The sequence below is a fragment of the Phaeoacremonium minimum genome (assembly GCF_000392275.1).
Source record: "Phaeoacremonium minimum UCRPA7 unplaced genomic scaffold PA7_03_scaffold_610, whole genome shotgun sequence".
Taxonomy (NCBI): domain Eukaryota; kingdom Fungi; phylum Ascomycota; class Sordariomycetes; order Togniniales; family Togniniaceae; genus Phaeoacremonium; species Phaeoacremonium minimum.
Window position 1 is genome coordinate 460990 of NW_006921512.1, and position 15666 is coordinate 476655.

Here is a 15666-nt window from a genome sequence, read left to right on the forward strand (position 1 = left end):
TGCCTTAACGTATGATGGGAGTCCATATCTTTCACAAAAGTACTTATTATGATTACTAAAGACACTTATAACATCTTTATCCTCGGAGATCCTTAAGTATATAAGCGACATAACACAGCGTACAATTTATATGTAGGGACTAAGCTCACCAATATCCCGAAACCAGTTCGTCTAGCAACGACATTAGTTTGACACCACTTTCAAACCACCGACAAGCAATTAGTTCGCGAGTTGTACGAGAATTATGGTGGCGAACGTGCCAGTGATAACGTGCAGTTTTATAGGTGAGGTAGCATTCAAATTCAATCAACCATCTAACAACCATCTCAACTTTAGAGAGCCGTAATTCCCAGGTCCCCTATAGTATCAAACAAGCCCTACAAGTTAAATTTAGAAGATGATACAGATATATGCGTTAATGACGAAGCTATTAAACAATGACGATGAGGGTGAGTTGAATTGGACGATGTAGGCGAAGTTGGCTCGGCACGAGAAAATGAAAGATATTCTTGACAAGTGCGTCTTTTAGTCTCTAGTTCTATTACCTTGGCTGGGTGTTATGTTATATAATTTGATATGACCGGAGCCCCAATCTTTGATCGGAAATAGCCCATCCGTGGGGTTACCACTCAAGCAAATGCCGGTCGGGCTCCTAGCAGACGATCAATTCCATGCCGTCAAGTGTAACTGACGTGCCATTTACTAGATTCCGGCGAGCGAACATCTCTCTCTCCTTGTGCAAACTGTACAAGGAGTCTGCCGACTTCAGCAGCTGCTTCGATGCAATGCCAATGGCCAACTGCTTCAAGGATCTCAAGACGTACAGAAGATGCAGCAGTCCCGAGGCTAAAGGTTTTAAATTAGTATTGTAAATAAATGAATAATGACTCTATCCAAAGGCCTAAATGAAATATGGGCATACCTGGCCATAATATCTCTTGTGTCACTTAGAGTGGCTGTTTGGTCTTCTGCTCCAGCTATGAACAACACCGGGCAGTTAATCTTGGAGTAATACGGTGTCTTCGCCGAGATGATAGTTCGGCAAAGCGAGACATAGCCTTCTGGGCTCTGCGATAATAAAAGAGCTCGGATGAAAGCGTGATGAACTGAGTTTGACTTGGATCCCGTAGCCGCCATTGGAATTGTATCCGCCATAGCTTCCATGCCCTCTTGAAGAAATGACTGTCAGCAAATCCTGCTTAAACCGGCACTCTCTCTTAAAGTTTCAGCTGACTTACGGGTCTGCACAATCTGGATTCTTTTACTAAACACTTCGCCATATTTCGGAGTTGGGTTGATGGCCCCGATGAGAACAACACCTGCGAGCATGCGAAGGCAAGCTAGCTCGCTGGCGATGATGCATCCCATTGAGTGACCCACCACAATCGTGCGGTCTGCCTCAATGTGTAGGCTCGATAGAACCTGGCTCACATCTTGTGCGATGGAAGCTGTACTCTGTTGTTCGTTGGTGAATCTCGATAGCCCGCTACCTAAGTCACGTATCTAGCTCAGCTAAAAGTGCAACCTAGGATAAATCAGTCTACATACCGTTTGTGTCAAGAGCAAGACATGAAAATCCTGCGCTCAGCAGAGTGGGAATAACGGTAGCGTAAAACGAGCTTGACGAGCCTAGGCCGTGGATGAAAAGCAAGGTGAGCCCCGACTGGTGCCTCTGGGCCTTATTCGGTGAGGACCATGTGTAATAGAGCTCCTTATTGTTGACCTGGATCAACGGCATGGCTAATGACGTATTACTAATATTACGTAGGGTTTGTCTGGCGTTTATTCTGAATAGTGTGTTGCTTTCTTCTTACCCGATGACCTGTTTCAAAGCCCCCGCTTGTATCAGTACACATATGATATGGAGATCGTGTCCTGAGTCTAAGCTTGTCGGCTAGAACATGGACATCTGTTCCAAGCTGGGGCCTACTTCCGCATTGTCCTCCGTACAGTACTGAGCCGATCAGTGCATCAGCCGGACACGGGGTGAAGTGTGTTAGCCGAGTAGACCCCGATTGGGGTGCATTTCCCTAGCGTCTTGATGGCAGGCTTTGTGGGGGTTTTACAGTGGACCACTTAGCACTCCAGCTCTACAACAGCTCTCCATTGGGTAGATTACCTCCTAGAACTCCTCCCCCGGAGCGCTACCTGGGGTAGTTTGCGGGGACACTAGCAACTAGCATCATTGGTGTACTTGGTGTAAGTGCATGCACGGTTGGTAAATCTGGACGTCAAGGGAATGTGCAAAGAACCAAACAAAAACCCCTGAGGCGATAATCGGCAAGCTAATGAAGTAGAAGAACCAACCTAGTCTAGCGATTACCATACGGGTCAGCTACGGTATACGGTCCGATCTCTCTGGTGGCTATCCGTGACATCAAGAATCCAGAAGCAGATACCAGTAGCCGTTATCCGTTCTCGACCGATACGAGCTTCGAAACTCGGTGTTGTGCGGGTATTGCACCGTCTTGGGCTATATCATGCCGCATGAGGTGTTGAGCAATCTTCTTGCACGCCTCCTCTTTCAATATTACTTTAGATTTATTCCCCGTTACACTACCTGAAAAGAGATTAGTGTACCTAGACTCGAAACGAAAGAGTCCGTTGAACTGGTACCAGTCACGATGCTCGGGAAAGTCATTCTTGAAGAGGCCTTCGCCCTTCCTCGACTGGAAGAGAAGACAAGATGGTGGGCAGGGATGTTCAGTACCGATCCAGAGGAGCATGTCCAGGAGATCCAAGACCTGACGGACATACGGCTCAAGCATGCTGACAAGCACGGTGTTGGCTACACAATCGTATCATACACAGCACCAGGTGTTCAAGACATCTACGACGCAAAGGATGCTCAGGCACTTGCCGTTGAGATCAATGACTATGTTGCTGAACAGATTAAGCCATTCCCGGATAGGCTGGGAGCATTCGCGTAAGTTATCAGATCTTGTAGTTCATGTTGTCGGATGATATTGAAAGTATCTAACGTGTCTTGAGTATCATAGAACGCTTTCAATGCACGACCCAACCGAAGCAGCGGAAGAACTACGTCGATGCGTAACCAAGTACGGCTTTAAGGGAGCCCTTGTCAACGACACACAACGTGCGGGCTCTGATGGAGAGACGCTTATCTTCTACGACAGCCCTGAGTGGGATATCTTTTGGAAGACATGTGTCGAGCTCTCAGTACCTTTCTATTTGCACCCACGCAACCCGACCGGCGTCGTCTTTGAGAAGCTGTGGAAAGATCGCCAGTGGCTAATTGGCCCGCCTCTCTCCTTTGCCCATGGCGTCAGTCTCCACGTTCTGGGTATGGTCACCAACGGGGTATTTGACCGCAACCCCGAGCTACAAATCATCCTCGGCCACCTGGGTGAGCACATTCCATTTGACATGTGGCGCATCAACCACTGGTTTGAAGATCGTAAGAAGCTGTTAGGACTGGACTGCAAGAAGACGATCCGCGAGTACTTCAACGAAAATATCTGGATCACAACCTCGGGCCACTTCTCCTCTACGACGCTCAATTTCTGCGTCAACGAGGTCGGTTCGGACCGCATCCTATTCTCCGTCGACTATCCCTTTGAGCATTTCAATGACGCGTGTGATTGGTTCGATAATGCCGAGATGAGCACGAGGGATCGTGCTAAGATTGGACGAGAGAATGCCAAGGCTTTGTTCAAGTTGGGCGAGTACAAGGACTCAAATGCTAAGGTCATTTAGAAAATATAATGAGTTTATAGAGCACTCTACTCTTCTACCAAGTTACAAGAGGCTGATAATGCCCGATCCACACAATGTTGAGTACCCCAGTAGCTGCAGCCAATGGTAATTTCGTGTAACGTTGTGCCCCCGTCTAGCTGACTAAGATCGCGATATCTTTATCGTGCCCGCTTTTAAGCTTCCATCCCCGCACCGGGCTAAGTGATTTGTTCTCCTACTCGTGTTCTTAAGAAAATATCAGCATGAGAGCCTCATCTTGAATGATGTCATTTCGGGGTAGATATGCAACTTATCCCAGCCTAGAGGGCCGGGTTGTGGTGATCTCGGGTGGTGCGATGGGCATTGGCGCTTCCATGGTCGAGCACTTTGCCATGCAAGGATCGCAAGTCATTTTCCTTGACATTGCAGCTCAAGCCGCGACCGACCTCATCCAGCGAGTCCTCGGTCTTGGAGCACCTCACCGGCCGGCGTTTTATCAGTGCGATCTCACAGATATTGATGGTGCTCTGAAACCAGTGGCTGCCAAGATCCTCGCTGACCACCCTAAGGTCGATGGTTTGATCAACAACGCCGCAGGAACTGCTAAGGGAGAGAAAAAGCCAACCATGGATATCACTCCAGAGGACTGGGAGGCGAGTTTCAACGTGAATTTGCGCCATCAATTCTTCCTCACGCAGGCGCTGATGCCTGGCCTTCTGGCCACGGGAGCGGCGTCGGTGGTCAACATGGGCAGCATCTCGTGGGCAATTCCAGCGACAGGCGCACTCGCTTACACCACATGTAAAGCTGCAGTTGTAGGGCTGACGAGGACCTTAGCGCATGAATTTGGTCCTGAAGGAGTCAGAGTCAACAGTATAATGCCCGGATCTATCGCCACAGAGAGGGAGAAGCGAGATGTGCACACGCCAGAGTATAAGGCTCTTGTACTTGGCCGCCAAGCTATCAAACGACTGCTCCAGCCTGATGATATCGCTAGAACGGCCCTATGGCTCATTGCTGACGATAGTGGGGGGTTTACTAACCAGAGCATTGTGGTTGATGGCGGCTGGATTTGAGCAATGCAATCAAATGTCGTGCAAGGCGAGTTTGCTTGAATGCAGTCCAGTGATTGATCTGGCCTAATTCTCCTCATGCCTAAAGCATGCTTCTATTCACATACAAAGATTTCATTCTATGCAGGGCGAGAATGAAAATTAAATTCGATGTTATCTGCGACTCAAAAAATAGACGGTTAATATTTGATATTTTGTGAATTTGAACCAAAAAGTGTGCTTTGCCACCATAAATAACATGTCCTTAGTTTTACTCTTCTTTCTTGGCCACGAGAGATATGTTATACTCTAGCTCCAAGGTGGCGTTTGAATTGTCCTTCAGGGGCTTGAAGTCTACTACCAAGTCGTCCTTCACCGCGAAAACCGAGTCGTCGACTAAATACTTGCTCTTTTTGTCGAAAATCTGCGTAGTGAGTGGGGTGTAATTAGGATTTCCAGCCTGCATTCATGTCAGGACGACCTTGTTCTGCTACCTGTGTACAAGATTCTTACTATGATATGAATGTGCGCAGGGCGCCATGGATGACGATCCAAGAGCTGCAGAAGTTTGCCAGCTGGGCCTACGCGGATGTGAGTTGTTAGTGACGATCCTCGTCGACTTCTCCACAACCCAGGGTGTCCTTCTTACCGTCATCTGGCACAGGATATGGAACAGGGCGAAGGCAATAAAGTCCATAGTATCCATTTGCGTCCGTCGTGAACTTGCCGCGGAGGTTGAACTCGGCTTGGTCTGGATCCTGCTGTTCGTAAAGACCATTGGTGCTACATTGCCAGATGTCGACAATGATGCCGGGAATAGGAGCGCCTGTGGCGGCGTCTTGGACAATGCCGTGCATAAAAACAACCTCGCCATCTGAAGGCATGGTCTTGATTATAGTGCTGTCGTTTCGAGTAGGAGGAGTGTCATGTCGAAAGAAAGGTCCCAGAATAGCGGTCTTGGTAGCCTCGTAGTCAGCCCCGACAAGCATTTTGTTGGTAATCTCGTCAACAAGTCTTCAGAGCGTTAGAAGTCGATACACAATCAGTTCAGATGTGGTCACTCACGACTCGAGACCCAACACGTCACACATCAGCTGTCCTTCGTTTCGTCGGTCGTTGCTCATTTGACCGGCCTGGTTGATCATCTGTACACCCTGTGCCCACTCATCCATGGTGAGGTCGGTTTCACGAGCGAAATCATGGAGGTGACGTATCAAACTTGTCATGATTGTGCGCAGGCGTGGGCTTGCATTTGGTCCAGTAGCATTGATCACTGTGTCTGTGAAATTCGGATCATAATGGGGTTTCATTGCACCATTGATAGCCATGCTTGACGACGTCTCAGCAGCCATTGTAGCGAATTTTCAAGTAGTCTTCGAGGGATTTGACATCTCAAGGAAGACAAAGGCAAGACGGGCTTGGGAAACCCGAACTAAGAGGTCCCATGCTCGTCGGGTGGCCATTGGAAGGCTCTGGATTCGTAAGTCGTTCTCCATCTGAACGGATCCTCTTCCTAGTCTCACGACTAATGAAGCTGGAGGAAGGCCAGTAGTGCGTTAGCCGATGATGGGGATGAGGACTCGGACCGCCCCTACTGAAGGCTAGATGGGAAGAGGGTATCCACACATGCCAAGCGAACATCCTTCCCCCACGACAAACGGCTTCCAATTTAAAACAACATATCTGTGATGTGTCTTTCGACGGCATAACAGTAGCGATTAACATGGATTCATCATACTCCTCAATAGCAGAGTCACAGAAGATACTGGGTCAGATTTGTGATCAGTTTCTCATTGATACCGACTCTTTGCCTGTAGAAATTCGGCAAAAGAGGAGCAACGTGCATTTCAAGGCAGAACATGACTTCCCATATTTTCCCATTCCACTGAAAGAAACAGAAACTGCTGCTGCACTGAAGGCCATTGAGGGTTCAATTGTGGCTTTACTTGCAGACATAAAGAATGGGTCCACAGCGACAGAGCGACAAGTGGATGTGGACTTGGAGAAAACCACAGCCTTCCTTTTCCAGGCATACTTAGCTACTGTAGGGGGGCTTGGGAAGCTCGATCCCGCAGTCAAGAACGCGTCGCTCCTTAGTCGCGCTTCCAGTTCCCCCCGCTGAACTCTACGAAGGTAAGATGGGCTTTCTAATATCCATATCTCATCGTTTGTATATCGGGACTACCTTACAGGAATAAGCTCAATGCCACAAGGGCAACAGCAGCACTCTACATAGCTCACTTGAGGTTCAGCCTGGTGCTTACGACAAGCACCTATTGAGATGGTCGTTACTCTAGGATAATCCCTCGTCTCTCGAGCGAGGTTTCCTATTCATCCAGTGGTTGCAAAGAATACCGGACTATTGATCATTGTCTGTACAATTCAACATAACACTGGCTTTAACAGAGATGATTCAACTGCCTGGGGTACCGAGGCAGAAGAGAAGCCGGTCTCTCTGACAGATATTCACATATTGGACCAACACAACAGGGCGGCAAGAGACACAGGCGAGTTTGCGGGGACTCCGACGACAACCGGAGCTAGTTGCCCTTAACCTACCTAGGGATCCTATGTGAAGTAATTTATTAGGTCAGCTGTCAGCCCATTTTTGAGGGCTGGCAATGGGTGGCGTTACTTTTTGGCAGATTGTGTGCATATTTTCATCGTAAGAGTAAAGTGTTAGTGCTGAGCTGTCGTGCCACCATTGCACTGCAGCACGGAGAGCTCAACACTAACATTACTCCCAAGGAAGGGAACAGCTCGGACTGCCGTGTGCACCCTGCTGCTGGAGCTCAAGGGTGTTCAGAGTTGAGAGCTGGTGATGACACCTCACCCCACTCAGTTAATGTTAGTTGATCTCGGGACGGGAAGCTGAGCTCAGGCCAACGCCGTGCTGTGCTATGCAGTACATGTAGCATTCACCCCACATTTGCAGGCCATCTCCGGCTTTTGCTTGCTTTGCTATGTGATGTGCCCCTCACTCACCTCCGTCACCAAGCAGCCAAATCTCTCCACCTCCGAAATCACCCAACTTTTCGGCAAAGACACGCGCACGCGCACGCAAGGCTTCTCCCCCCTTCGCCTTGCCCCGTCCTGTCAGGCGTGTGTCAGGCGCACGTTCTAGATTCTAGAGCGTTTCTAGAAGGCCGACCATCCATCTCGATCGACAGAAAGGAGTCCTTCTTCCCCAGTCGATCGGCAATTCGGCGTGCGACGCGGGCGGGAGTGCCTGGACTAGCTACCTGACCTGGGTAGAGACGTCGGTATCTACTCAGAGACTAAAAGACTAAAAGGGACGGTTGGGGTTGGGCGACTGACATTTTTGCATGATCCAATCCAGCCACCTTTACACCTCGAACTAAGTCCGGTCTGGTCTCTGCGACTCTCGATCTTCTCTCTACCCTATTTAAGAACTTTCTGGGTCCAGGGGCACACGCGACTTGTGGGCTGGGCTGCTTGCTGCTTGATTCTTGCTTCTTGCTTGCTCGCTGGCTGTACCCCGCGTTTCCTGATTCTCTCTTCAGCTTTCTTCCCATCCCAAGCTCTAGCTCTCTTACCATCGCGACCTTCCTGTCTCAGATGACGTTTGTGATCGGCCGACTCTTCACTTCCGATAGCTCATCGTCCGGCTTCTTCAGCTCCAGCTTCGACTTCGACAGGTACCACAGCTCCTCCTCTTCACTTCCGCCTACTTCGCCTCCGCCTCCGCCTCCATGACGAAGCACCCCTCAATGGGCCCTTCCATCATCCACCTGCCCGACGGGCAGAACTTCACCGTCACCCCCGTCTTCGCCGGCCTCTTCTTCAAGAGCCACGAGCTCAGCACACACGCCAATGCCTTCCCCATTGGATGGACCATCGTCCTCCACACCGAAGACGAAGGCGAGGACCCTCAATCCCCCGACCTGGTCGCTGTCGCTGTCGATGGCGATGGCTCACCCTCCAGCAGTCCGGGGCTGAAGCCCACCCGCAAGACTCACATCCACTCCTTCTCCAAGCCGACGCTCCAGAACGACAACCTCTTCATCTCCTCGATCTCCAATCCGTCGTCCAACGAGTTCAAACCCGCTACCTCGCCCACGCGTCAGATCGCCATGATGCTGTGGATCACCCTCTACTGGTACTTCCACCAGCCTGCCCCGTCCACGATGCTGCCCCCGACCGAGTCCTCGAGCCTGACACCACAGAATGGCAAGCCGCGGGGCGAGTGGCGCATCAACATCAAGAGGGACGGCGTGCTGCGCGGCAAGAACCTGATACCGAAGTTGGAGCGCATGGGGCTTATCACGACACTCGACTCGGCGGTGGGCACGAGCCTGGGCGATAAGGAAGACGGCTGGACACAGATGTATGTGTCGAGGCAGATGTTCTGGCAGACCCCAGGGCGACTGTTCCTATTCACACTACAGCCCAATCCTAAGACTGGTTCTTATCCTGGATCACCGGCATCCTCACGGCCCGGCAGCCCCATGCTCAACGAGAGCCCGCACGCGCACTCTCACCACAGCTCTACGCCTCAAAGCAGCCAGATCCAGCTCGGTTCTGACCTACCCGGGGCACCACCACCGCAGACTCTCATCACCGTGCCAAGTTTCCCAATTGGTCCATTTTTTTCAACATCACACTTGCCTACATACTATCCTCCCCCTCCGCTACAGTACACCATCACAAATGGCATCCGGCATCCTGTACGGCCCAAACCACCTCGAATGGGAGAGGTGTTCTACACGCGCTTCGTTCCCAGTGTGGGTCAATATCTATCCTTCCGGGTCGCCAGCGCAAGCCCCAACCCCGTTCCCTATCTCGGACCCGTAGGACCAAAGCCGCCTACAAACATGCACCTATCAACCCTAAACGATACCGGCCTGCTACAAATGTGGCTGTCAAACCCCAGGGTATCCAAGTTCTGGGGCTCCTACGTGCCCACCTTCCTGACCTCAGCCCTGTCCTCGAGACATAGCTTCCCCGCCATTGGCATGTGGGACGGCGTGCCGTTTGGGTATTTCGAGATCTATTGGGCCAAGGAGGATATCCTAGGCACGTATGTCGGGTCCGAGGTGACGGACTGGGACAGGGGCGTGCACGTCTTCATCGGCGAGGAGTGGGCGCGGGGGCGCGTGCAGAGCTGGCTGACCAGCCTAGTGCACTGGATTCTCACGACTGACTACCGGACGATGACAGTCTGCATGGAGCCTCGGGTCGATAACGCAAGGTGGGTGTTTCTCCAAGCATATGATGATAGCTTGATGGCTAGCTAACACATGGCGCAGATTTATTCAGCATCTTCAGTTCGCGGGCTTCTCGAAGCAAAGAGAGATTGCATTTCCGCATAAGCAGGCGTGGTTTGGACGACTGAGACGCGAGTGCTGGGACGGACCATCATTGTAGTAATTGGGAGGACGGAGGTTGGCAGAGGGATATGTGCCACAGGAGACGGAGAATGGCTCTAGATCTATTATCCACTTTGTATGACGATTGAATGAGTAACGGACTTGATGTATGGCTTATGGGAGGGCATAACAGGAGGGGACTAGCTCTAGATGGAGGAGGACTCTTGGGTTTGAATTGGTTTTGGTTTCGTAGATCTCACTTGCGCAGCAGAGTTGGAGACCGTCTTGTAAGCGATCCCGCAACAGCAGAAAGAGAGAGAAAGAGGCAAATACAATCCAATTGACTAGTATTCATCTCACCAGATCATAAGGACATTGTTCGAACGAAACTGAAAGGGAAAAGACTACGAAAAGCTCTCTGCTGCCTTCAGAACAGATGACAACAGGTCGGCCTTCGGCGCACCTCGCGCTCCGGAGCGCACTGGCCGATTATCTAAGCGCTGAAGCTCCGGACATTTGGTGGGGGAGAAGCAATAAGACGGCCGTTTGTTGGAGAGCAAGGCGTATGCCGCACGTCATGGATATTATTCGAGACAAGGCGATATAAGTGAATCACAGCCGCTCACATTCCACATGTCTTTAAAAAAAAAAACTCACCACCAGCTCTTCGTTTACAGAGAATTTCAAAGTCACCAAGCACTCGGGTCATCTACTGCTGCTGTAAGTCTATCCATCTCCAGTGTGTGTGGCGTCAGTCGCTTAGTGTTGGCACAGATCAGATCGGCTGTCAGCACCTAATCTCACAGCTCTCCGGCGCTAATACAGGGCGCCCGTATCAAGCGACCGACTTACACGGACGAGCCAGCCGGCCGTTGTGAGCCGTGAGACGGTGACACGAGCAAGCAGCTCCGTTCCGTCACGGGGTCGTACCTGTATCGCATACTCGCTCACCCACCCACTCATCATGAGCAGCACAAGCAAGCGCAACGTGCTCGTCGTCGGCGCAACCGGCAAGCAGGGACAGGCCGTCATATCCGCCCTGCTCAGCCCGCCGCCGCCGGGCTCAGCGCCGGTACACATCCTCGCGATGACGCGCAGCATCGCCTCCGCCTCCGCCAAAGCCAAGGCCCTGGCCGAGGCGCACCCGGACTCTGTGACGCTCGTGGAGGGCGACCTGCTCGACCCGGCCGCGTTCTTCGCCTCCCGGCCTAGAGGCTCCATCGCCGCGGTCTTCCTGTACACCGCGCCGGGGAAGCAGAGCGAGACCGAGCAGGCGGTGCCGTTCGTCGACGCCGCGGCGCGCCATGGCGTGCGGCACGTCGTGTTCAGCAGCGTCGACCGCGGCGGCGAGCCCGCCAGCTGGGCGAACCCGACGGGCATCAAGCACTTCTACGAGAAGCACGCCGTCGAGCTGCACCTGCGGGACGGGCTGCCGGCTGCCGAGGCCGAGGGCGAGGGCGAGGGCGAGGACGGCCGGACGCCGACGTGGACGGTCTTGCGCCCGGCCGCGTTCCTGGACAACATGAACCCGGGCATGTTCTGCGCGCTGTTCACGGCCATGTGGAGCACCGCGCTGGCGCCGGACAGGAAGCTGCAGTTCGTCGGGACGCGGGACATCGGGCTTTTTGCGGCGCGGGCGCTGGCGCAGCCGGAACGTTGGGCCGGGCGGGCGGTCAGTCTCGCGGGTGACGAGATGACGCTGGCTGAAGCGCAGGCGACGTTCCGGCGGGTGGTGGGCAAGGAGCTGCCGAGCACGTGGGGGGTGTTGGGCCGGGGATTGATGTGGGCTGTTGGTGAGGTCGGGAGGATGTTTGCGTGGTTTGAGAGCGAGGGTTATGGGGCGGATATTGAGGCGCTGCGGAGGGAGGAGAGCTCGTTGCAAGACTTTGAGGCGTGGTTGAGGGAGAGTAGTGGCTGGAAGGACGAGATCAAGAAGTGAGAGAGAGGAGGCCAGGAGGAGGGAGCAGTTGATGCAACATGTTGTAGCATATGTCCACACTGTGAAGTGGAGTGGAGGTCTCGGATGGTGTCTCGGAGGGTCGTTCATCACTCATTCGTAACTTGGCATATACAGACATAAACGCGAACTCATCGATATAGCTTCAGGTGCCATGTCAATCACATGGTGACAAAATATCTTTATTCTCTACTGTCTATCACGATTTTCGTTTGGATGGTTATTCTCAATGTCAAATATTTCGGCAGTCCAAGATGTTCACCTCCGAGGCCGATCGGATGTTATGCCGGCGAAAGTGCCGTCCCAGATGATCTATCTGCTCCATTCCTACAAAGTATACAATCATTAACATGCCTCGTATTCGGCATTTTTTGGTGCTTTGACATTAGACTAGCTAGATGCTGCCCATCTTACGAAGAACGGCAGGTGGTTCTTTGCCAAGGTCCTTGTCCGTGTCCTACGGATGTCCTCTCCGTCTCGAGGGATCACTCTAGATCCATAGATGAATCCTCATGAATGATGATGGCGTCAACCTTGGCCATTTGCCTAGGCAAGAGCGGCTGACTGGGAACCGGGCTGTATTTCAAATCATGTGTAAAAGCTGATATGATATGATCTCTCGTATAGTGTCTATCGTGGTAGTCTATGCTCGTCGGAAAAGGGGTGAGTATAGCCATGCCCCGGACCGAATACCTACGGTATCGTCCATAAGGCTCAATCCTCCTGCCCTGCAAGGCGTCTTAGCCTAGGCTTCCAAGATTTTGCAGAGTACTTCACGATACAGACGACAAAGTACCCAGAAGTCTCCAAAGTACAATCGCACCGCAGGATTAGCTATGCAGGACGATAGGATTCACGAGTCATGATGGTCTCCTGCATGGCGGTAAACAGCCACTGAACTTGGCATAGTCCTCTGGCAGTGCCATAGGGCTGTGGACATTATCATCATGATGCAACAAGGATTCGGCTCAAAACCACCCAACCGCAGCAAGGCGATTCATTTGTTCCTAGGATGGTAATTATGAACGGTCGGCCGGCATGGTGGGAATAACTATCCTGAAGACTCTCCACAACTCGATAACAAAAGTACGGACCCCACCGATTAGGTGTTTGGAGTAAGGAGCTAGTTTGATTCTGCAAGGACCATCCCATCAACTAGTCACAACCACAATCTTGTAAGTGACGACGCCGTCAACTTGGCGCAACTCGAGGTCAAGTGTATCGATTGGATCTCTTCTATCAATTGTACAGTCTCTAATAATAGCTGATGACGAGTCAGTCTGGCAACGTGCATGATAAGTTTTGAGAACATGATGAAAATGACAGAGTAAGACAGCAACACTGCCTTCTTAACTTGATGTCTTGGGATGATCCTACGGTGTGTTTCGGCTCCGGGCGAGCAACTCATCACCGAAGGGTCCAGCATGCGTTCCTTCAGCAAGGATTGGCATGCCGTATGTTTGGGCATCTCCGTGGAAGGTGGACATCGCTAGTGTAGGGTGAACTAGGCCAGTGGGGAATAGCGCTCCATCATCGTTCACTAAGATGCCCACACATGATCCTTCGGAGAGCCGTTCCCTAGATCCAAAAAGCCAGGACCATCTCTCACACACGGCATCGCACCAGCCCTGACAGGACAGGGCCTGCCAGGCGGACGGGCGGCTCTAAGCCATTAACAAGTTAGCAATGCGAAGGATTCAAAGTCGCATCGCTTAGCTGTTGGGACATTGGCCTGCGTCAATTGGGCGGTATGCGAGGTCTGAGGATGAGCATCCTTGGTGTCGTTATAGGACGTTCAGGGTGTGTGCTCACTGGGTTGGGCTGGCTCGTACACCTTACTAACTTGAGCATACCACAGGATGCCCCCTGTGTATGCCCTCCCTCCCCTACTAACAAGCGCGCTTGCCAACCGTGCCCGCTTCCGCTGGTGGAGGGGAGAATTGAGTTCTGACTGCTTCCCGTGGCGTTCGTAGTTACAACAGTTGTCTCGGTTGTCCACGACGAAGGAGTGGTCCCAGTGCCAACCCTGGCAAGGGTCGAGACGGTGGTAACGTTCTCGTCAGCCCGACCCCAATCCAACGGTTCAATCAATTAATAGAAAGTTGCGACAATAAAATGGATTGGCGTCTCGGGACTTTCAATCTCCGCGCCATGCTGCTTACATATGTCCCTCCCTCTTGGTCCTGGAAGCAAGGTAATGCATACCTAGTAGTAGTTGCGTTGCATACACCCAGCATCGTGGCATATGTCCGACGAAATTGGCTGCGGTTTGGGAGAAGACCATCCCAAGGCCGAAACGACGCTCCCTGCTCCAGGGTGGGGGAGTCTGTAGGCACCGAGATAAAACTCACTGGGACTGGTCGAGAGGCCAGTCTTGCAAATCCTCCGGCACATCGCGACTGGGGGCGACCTGCCTATGATGGGAAAGGTCCCTGCGGGTCAGTCGTAGTATGCAGTAATGCCTTTGTGACGGCCCCTTTTCCCCCGGTGACGACTGGTACAGGTCGCGCTCCCTGAAGCTTACAGTGTGTCCGTTGCAGATATGCTATCTTCGGTTTCATTGCAATTGGAGAGTGAAATTGCTGATGGATGGTGATAGACGCACAGTAAGCGACAAGCGCTCTACATTGCAGCGTGAAAATAATTGGGAGCGAGATGTGTGTGGCTGATTTGAAATAGAAGCCGCCAGTTAAAGACGTTTGTCGACCTCCCATGCAGGTGACACGGTGTGATTCTGCGTCTTGGGTGCATGAGAAGCTCGTGGCTTTTGAAAGGCGAACGCGTAAGTAATTGTCCGATATGTTAAAGGCATCTGCATGTCGGGACAGGCAGCGATATAGGGTAAAACGATTGTATAGATTCATTTTTGCGGCTAATTATTGATGAGAACGCCTTGTAGAGTTGTCACCGAGCACATGCTATCTTCAGAAAGTCGTATAGAATGCTGAACAGCTGGAAGACTATCCAATACTCTCAGCAACTTCATAGATACCCTGCACTGTTTGACTCAACCTAGTTGTACTTCTTGGCAAATGCCATCCAAATGATTGCTATAATTAACAAACGAGTTGCAGGACGCGTGAGCGGTCTGACTTGCTAGATTCCTCGAGGACTAAAGGTATCAGTACAAGGGCTTCTCGAATAGAAATATATCGCTACTTCATGGCCCGCTCCTACATGCAAACTCGGTATGAGTATAGAAAGCAACCAGCCATCAAACCAGTCACTTTACGACAGGTCGCCTGCATATAGGTGACGGTGCATACAAACCACCACCCATTGCGTGAGCGATATAAACACCTTCTTTTTGTTCCTTAACTAAAGCGAACCGCTGCCTCAACAAGTTGTATAGCCTAATATTAGTTGCCTGGATCAGATTATATGCCTGAAATTACCTATCATTGGCGGTCGGTAGATGGGACATACTGAGTCTAATTCAGTATCTAGATTCAGAGCTGAGACCATATGTGGCATCATACCTCAGCAGGAAAGAGAGCGAGAAAGAAAAAGAGCGGCCGACTACCATATTGAGAAGTCAAACTGACAAAGCATCGAGGCGATAGTCAACTACGACATCTACCCCTAAGATAAGAAATCAGATATCACTGACTTGAGAATTCAAATCAATAAG

General features: G+C 51.5%; 5 protein-coding genes across 5 annotated transcripts; 4 read left to right on the forward strand and 1 right to left on the reverse strand.

Annotated features, from left to right (window-relative positions):
• Window positions 1–2624: 2624 nt before the first annotated feature.
• UCRPA7_8825 (putative amidohydrolase family protein) lies at window positions 2625–3717 on the forward strand (the record flags this gene model as incomplete). Its single annotated transcript, XM_007921335.1, has 2 exons — window positions 2625–2926; window positions 3000–3717. The coding sequence occupies 2 exons, from the start codon at window positions 2625–2627 to the stop codon at window positions 3715–3717; spliced, it is 1020 nt and encodes a 339-aa protein (XP_007919526.1).
• Window positions 3718–3977: 260 nt separating this feature from the next.
• On the forward strand, window positions 3978–4772 carry UCRPA7_8826 (putative nad dependent epimerase dehydratase family protein; the record flags this gene model as incomplete). Its single annotated transcript, XM_007921336.1, has 1 exon — window positions 3978–4772. One exon carries the CDS (start codon window positions 3978–3980, stop codon window positions 4770–4772), a length of 795 nt encoding a protein of 264 aa, XP_007919527.1.
• A 575-nt stretch (window positions 4773–5347) lies between these two features.
• UCRPA7_8827 (putative catechol dioxygenase protein) lies at window positions 5348–5974 on the reverse strand (the record flags this gene model as incomplete). The annotated part of the gene is made up of 2 exons (XM_007921337.1): window positions 5348–5762; window positions 5814–5974. The coding sequence occupies 2 exons, from the start codon at window positions 5972–5974 to the stop codon at window positions 5348–5350; spliced, it is 576 nt and encodes a 191-aa protein (XP_007919528.1).
• A 2487-nt stretch (window positions 5975–8461) lies between these two features.
• Window positions 8462–10006, forward strand: UCRPA7_8828 (putative aerobactin siderophore biosynthesis protein iucb protein; the record flags this gene model as incomplete). Its single annotated transcript, XM_007921338.1, has 1 exon — window positions 8462–10006. One exon carries the CDS (start codon window positions 8462–8464, stop codon window positions 10004–10006), a length of 1545 nt encoding a protein of 514 aa, XP_007919529.1.
• A 1036-nt stretch (window positions 10007–11042) lies between these two features.
• UCRPA7_8829 (putative nucleoside-diphosphate-sugar epimerase family protein) lies at window positions 11043–12017 on the forward strand (the record flags this gene model as incomplete). Its single annotated transcript, XM_007921339.1, has 1 exon — window positions 11043–12017. The coding sequence occupies one exon, from the start codon at window positions 11043–11045 to the stop codon at window positions 12015–12017; it is 975 nt and encodes a 324-aa protein (XP_007919530.1).
• Between the last annotated feature and the right edge of the window lie 3649 nt (window positions 12018–15666).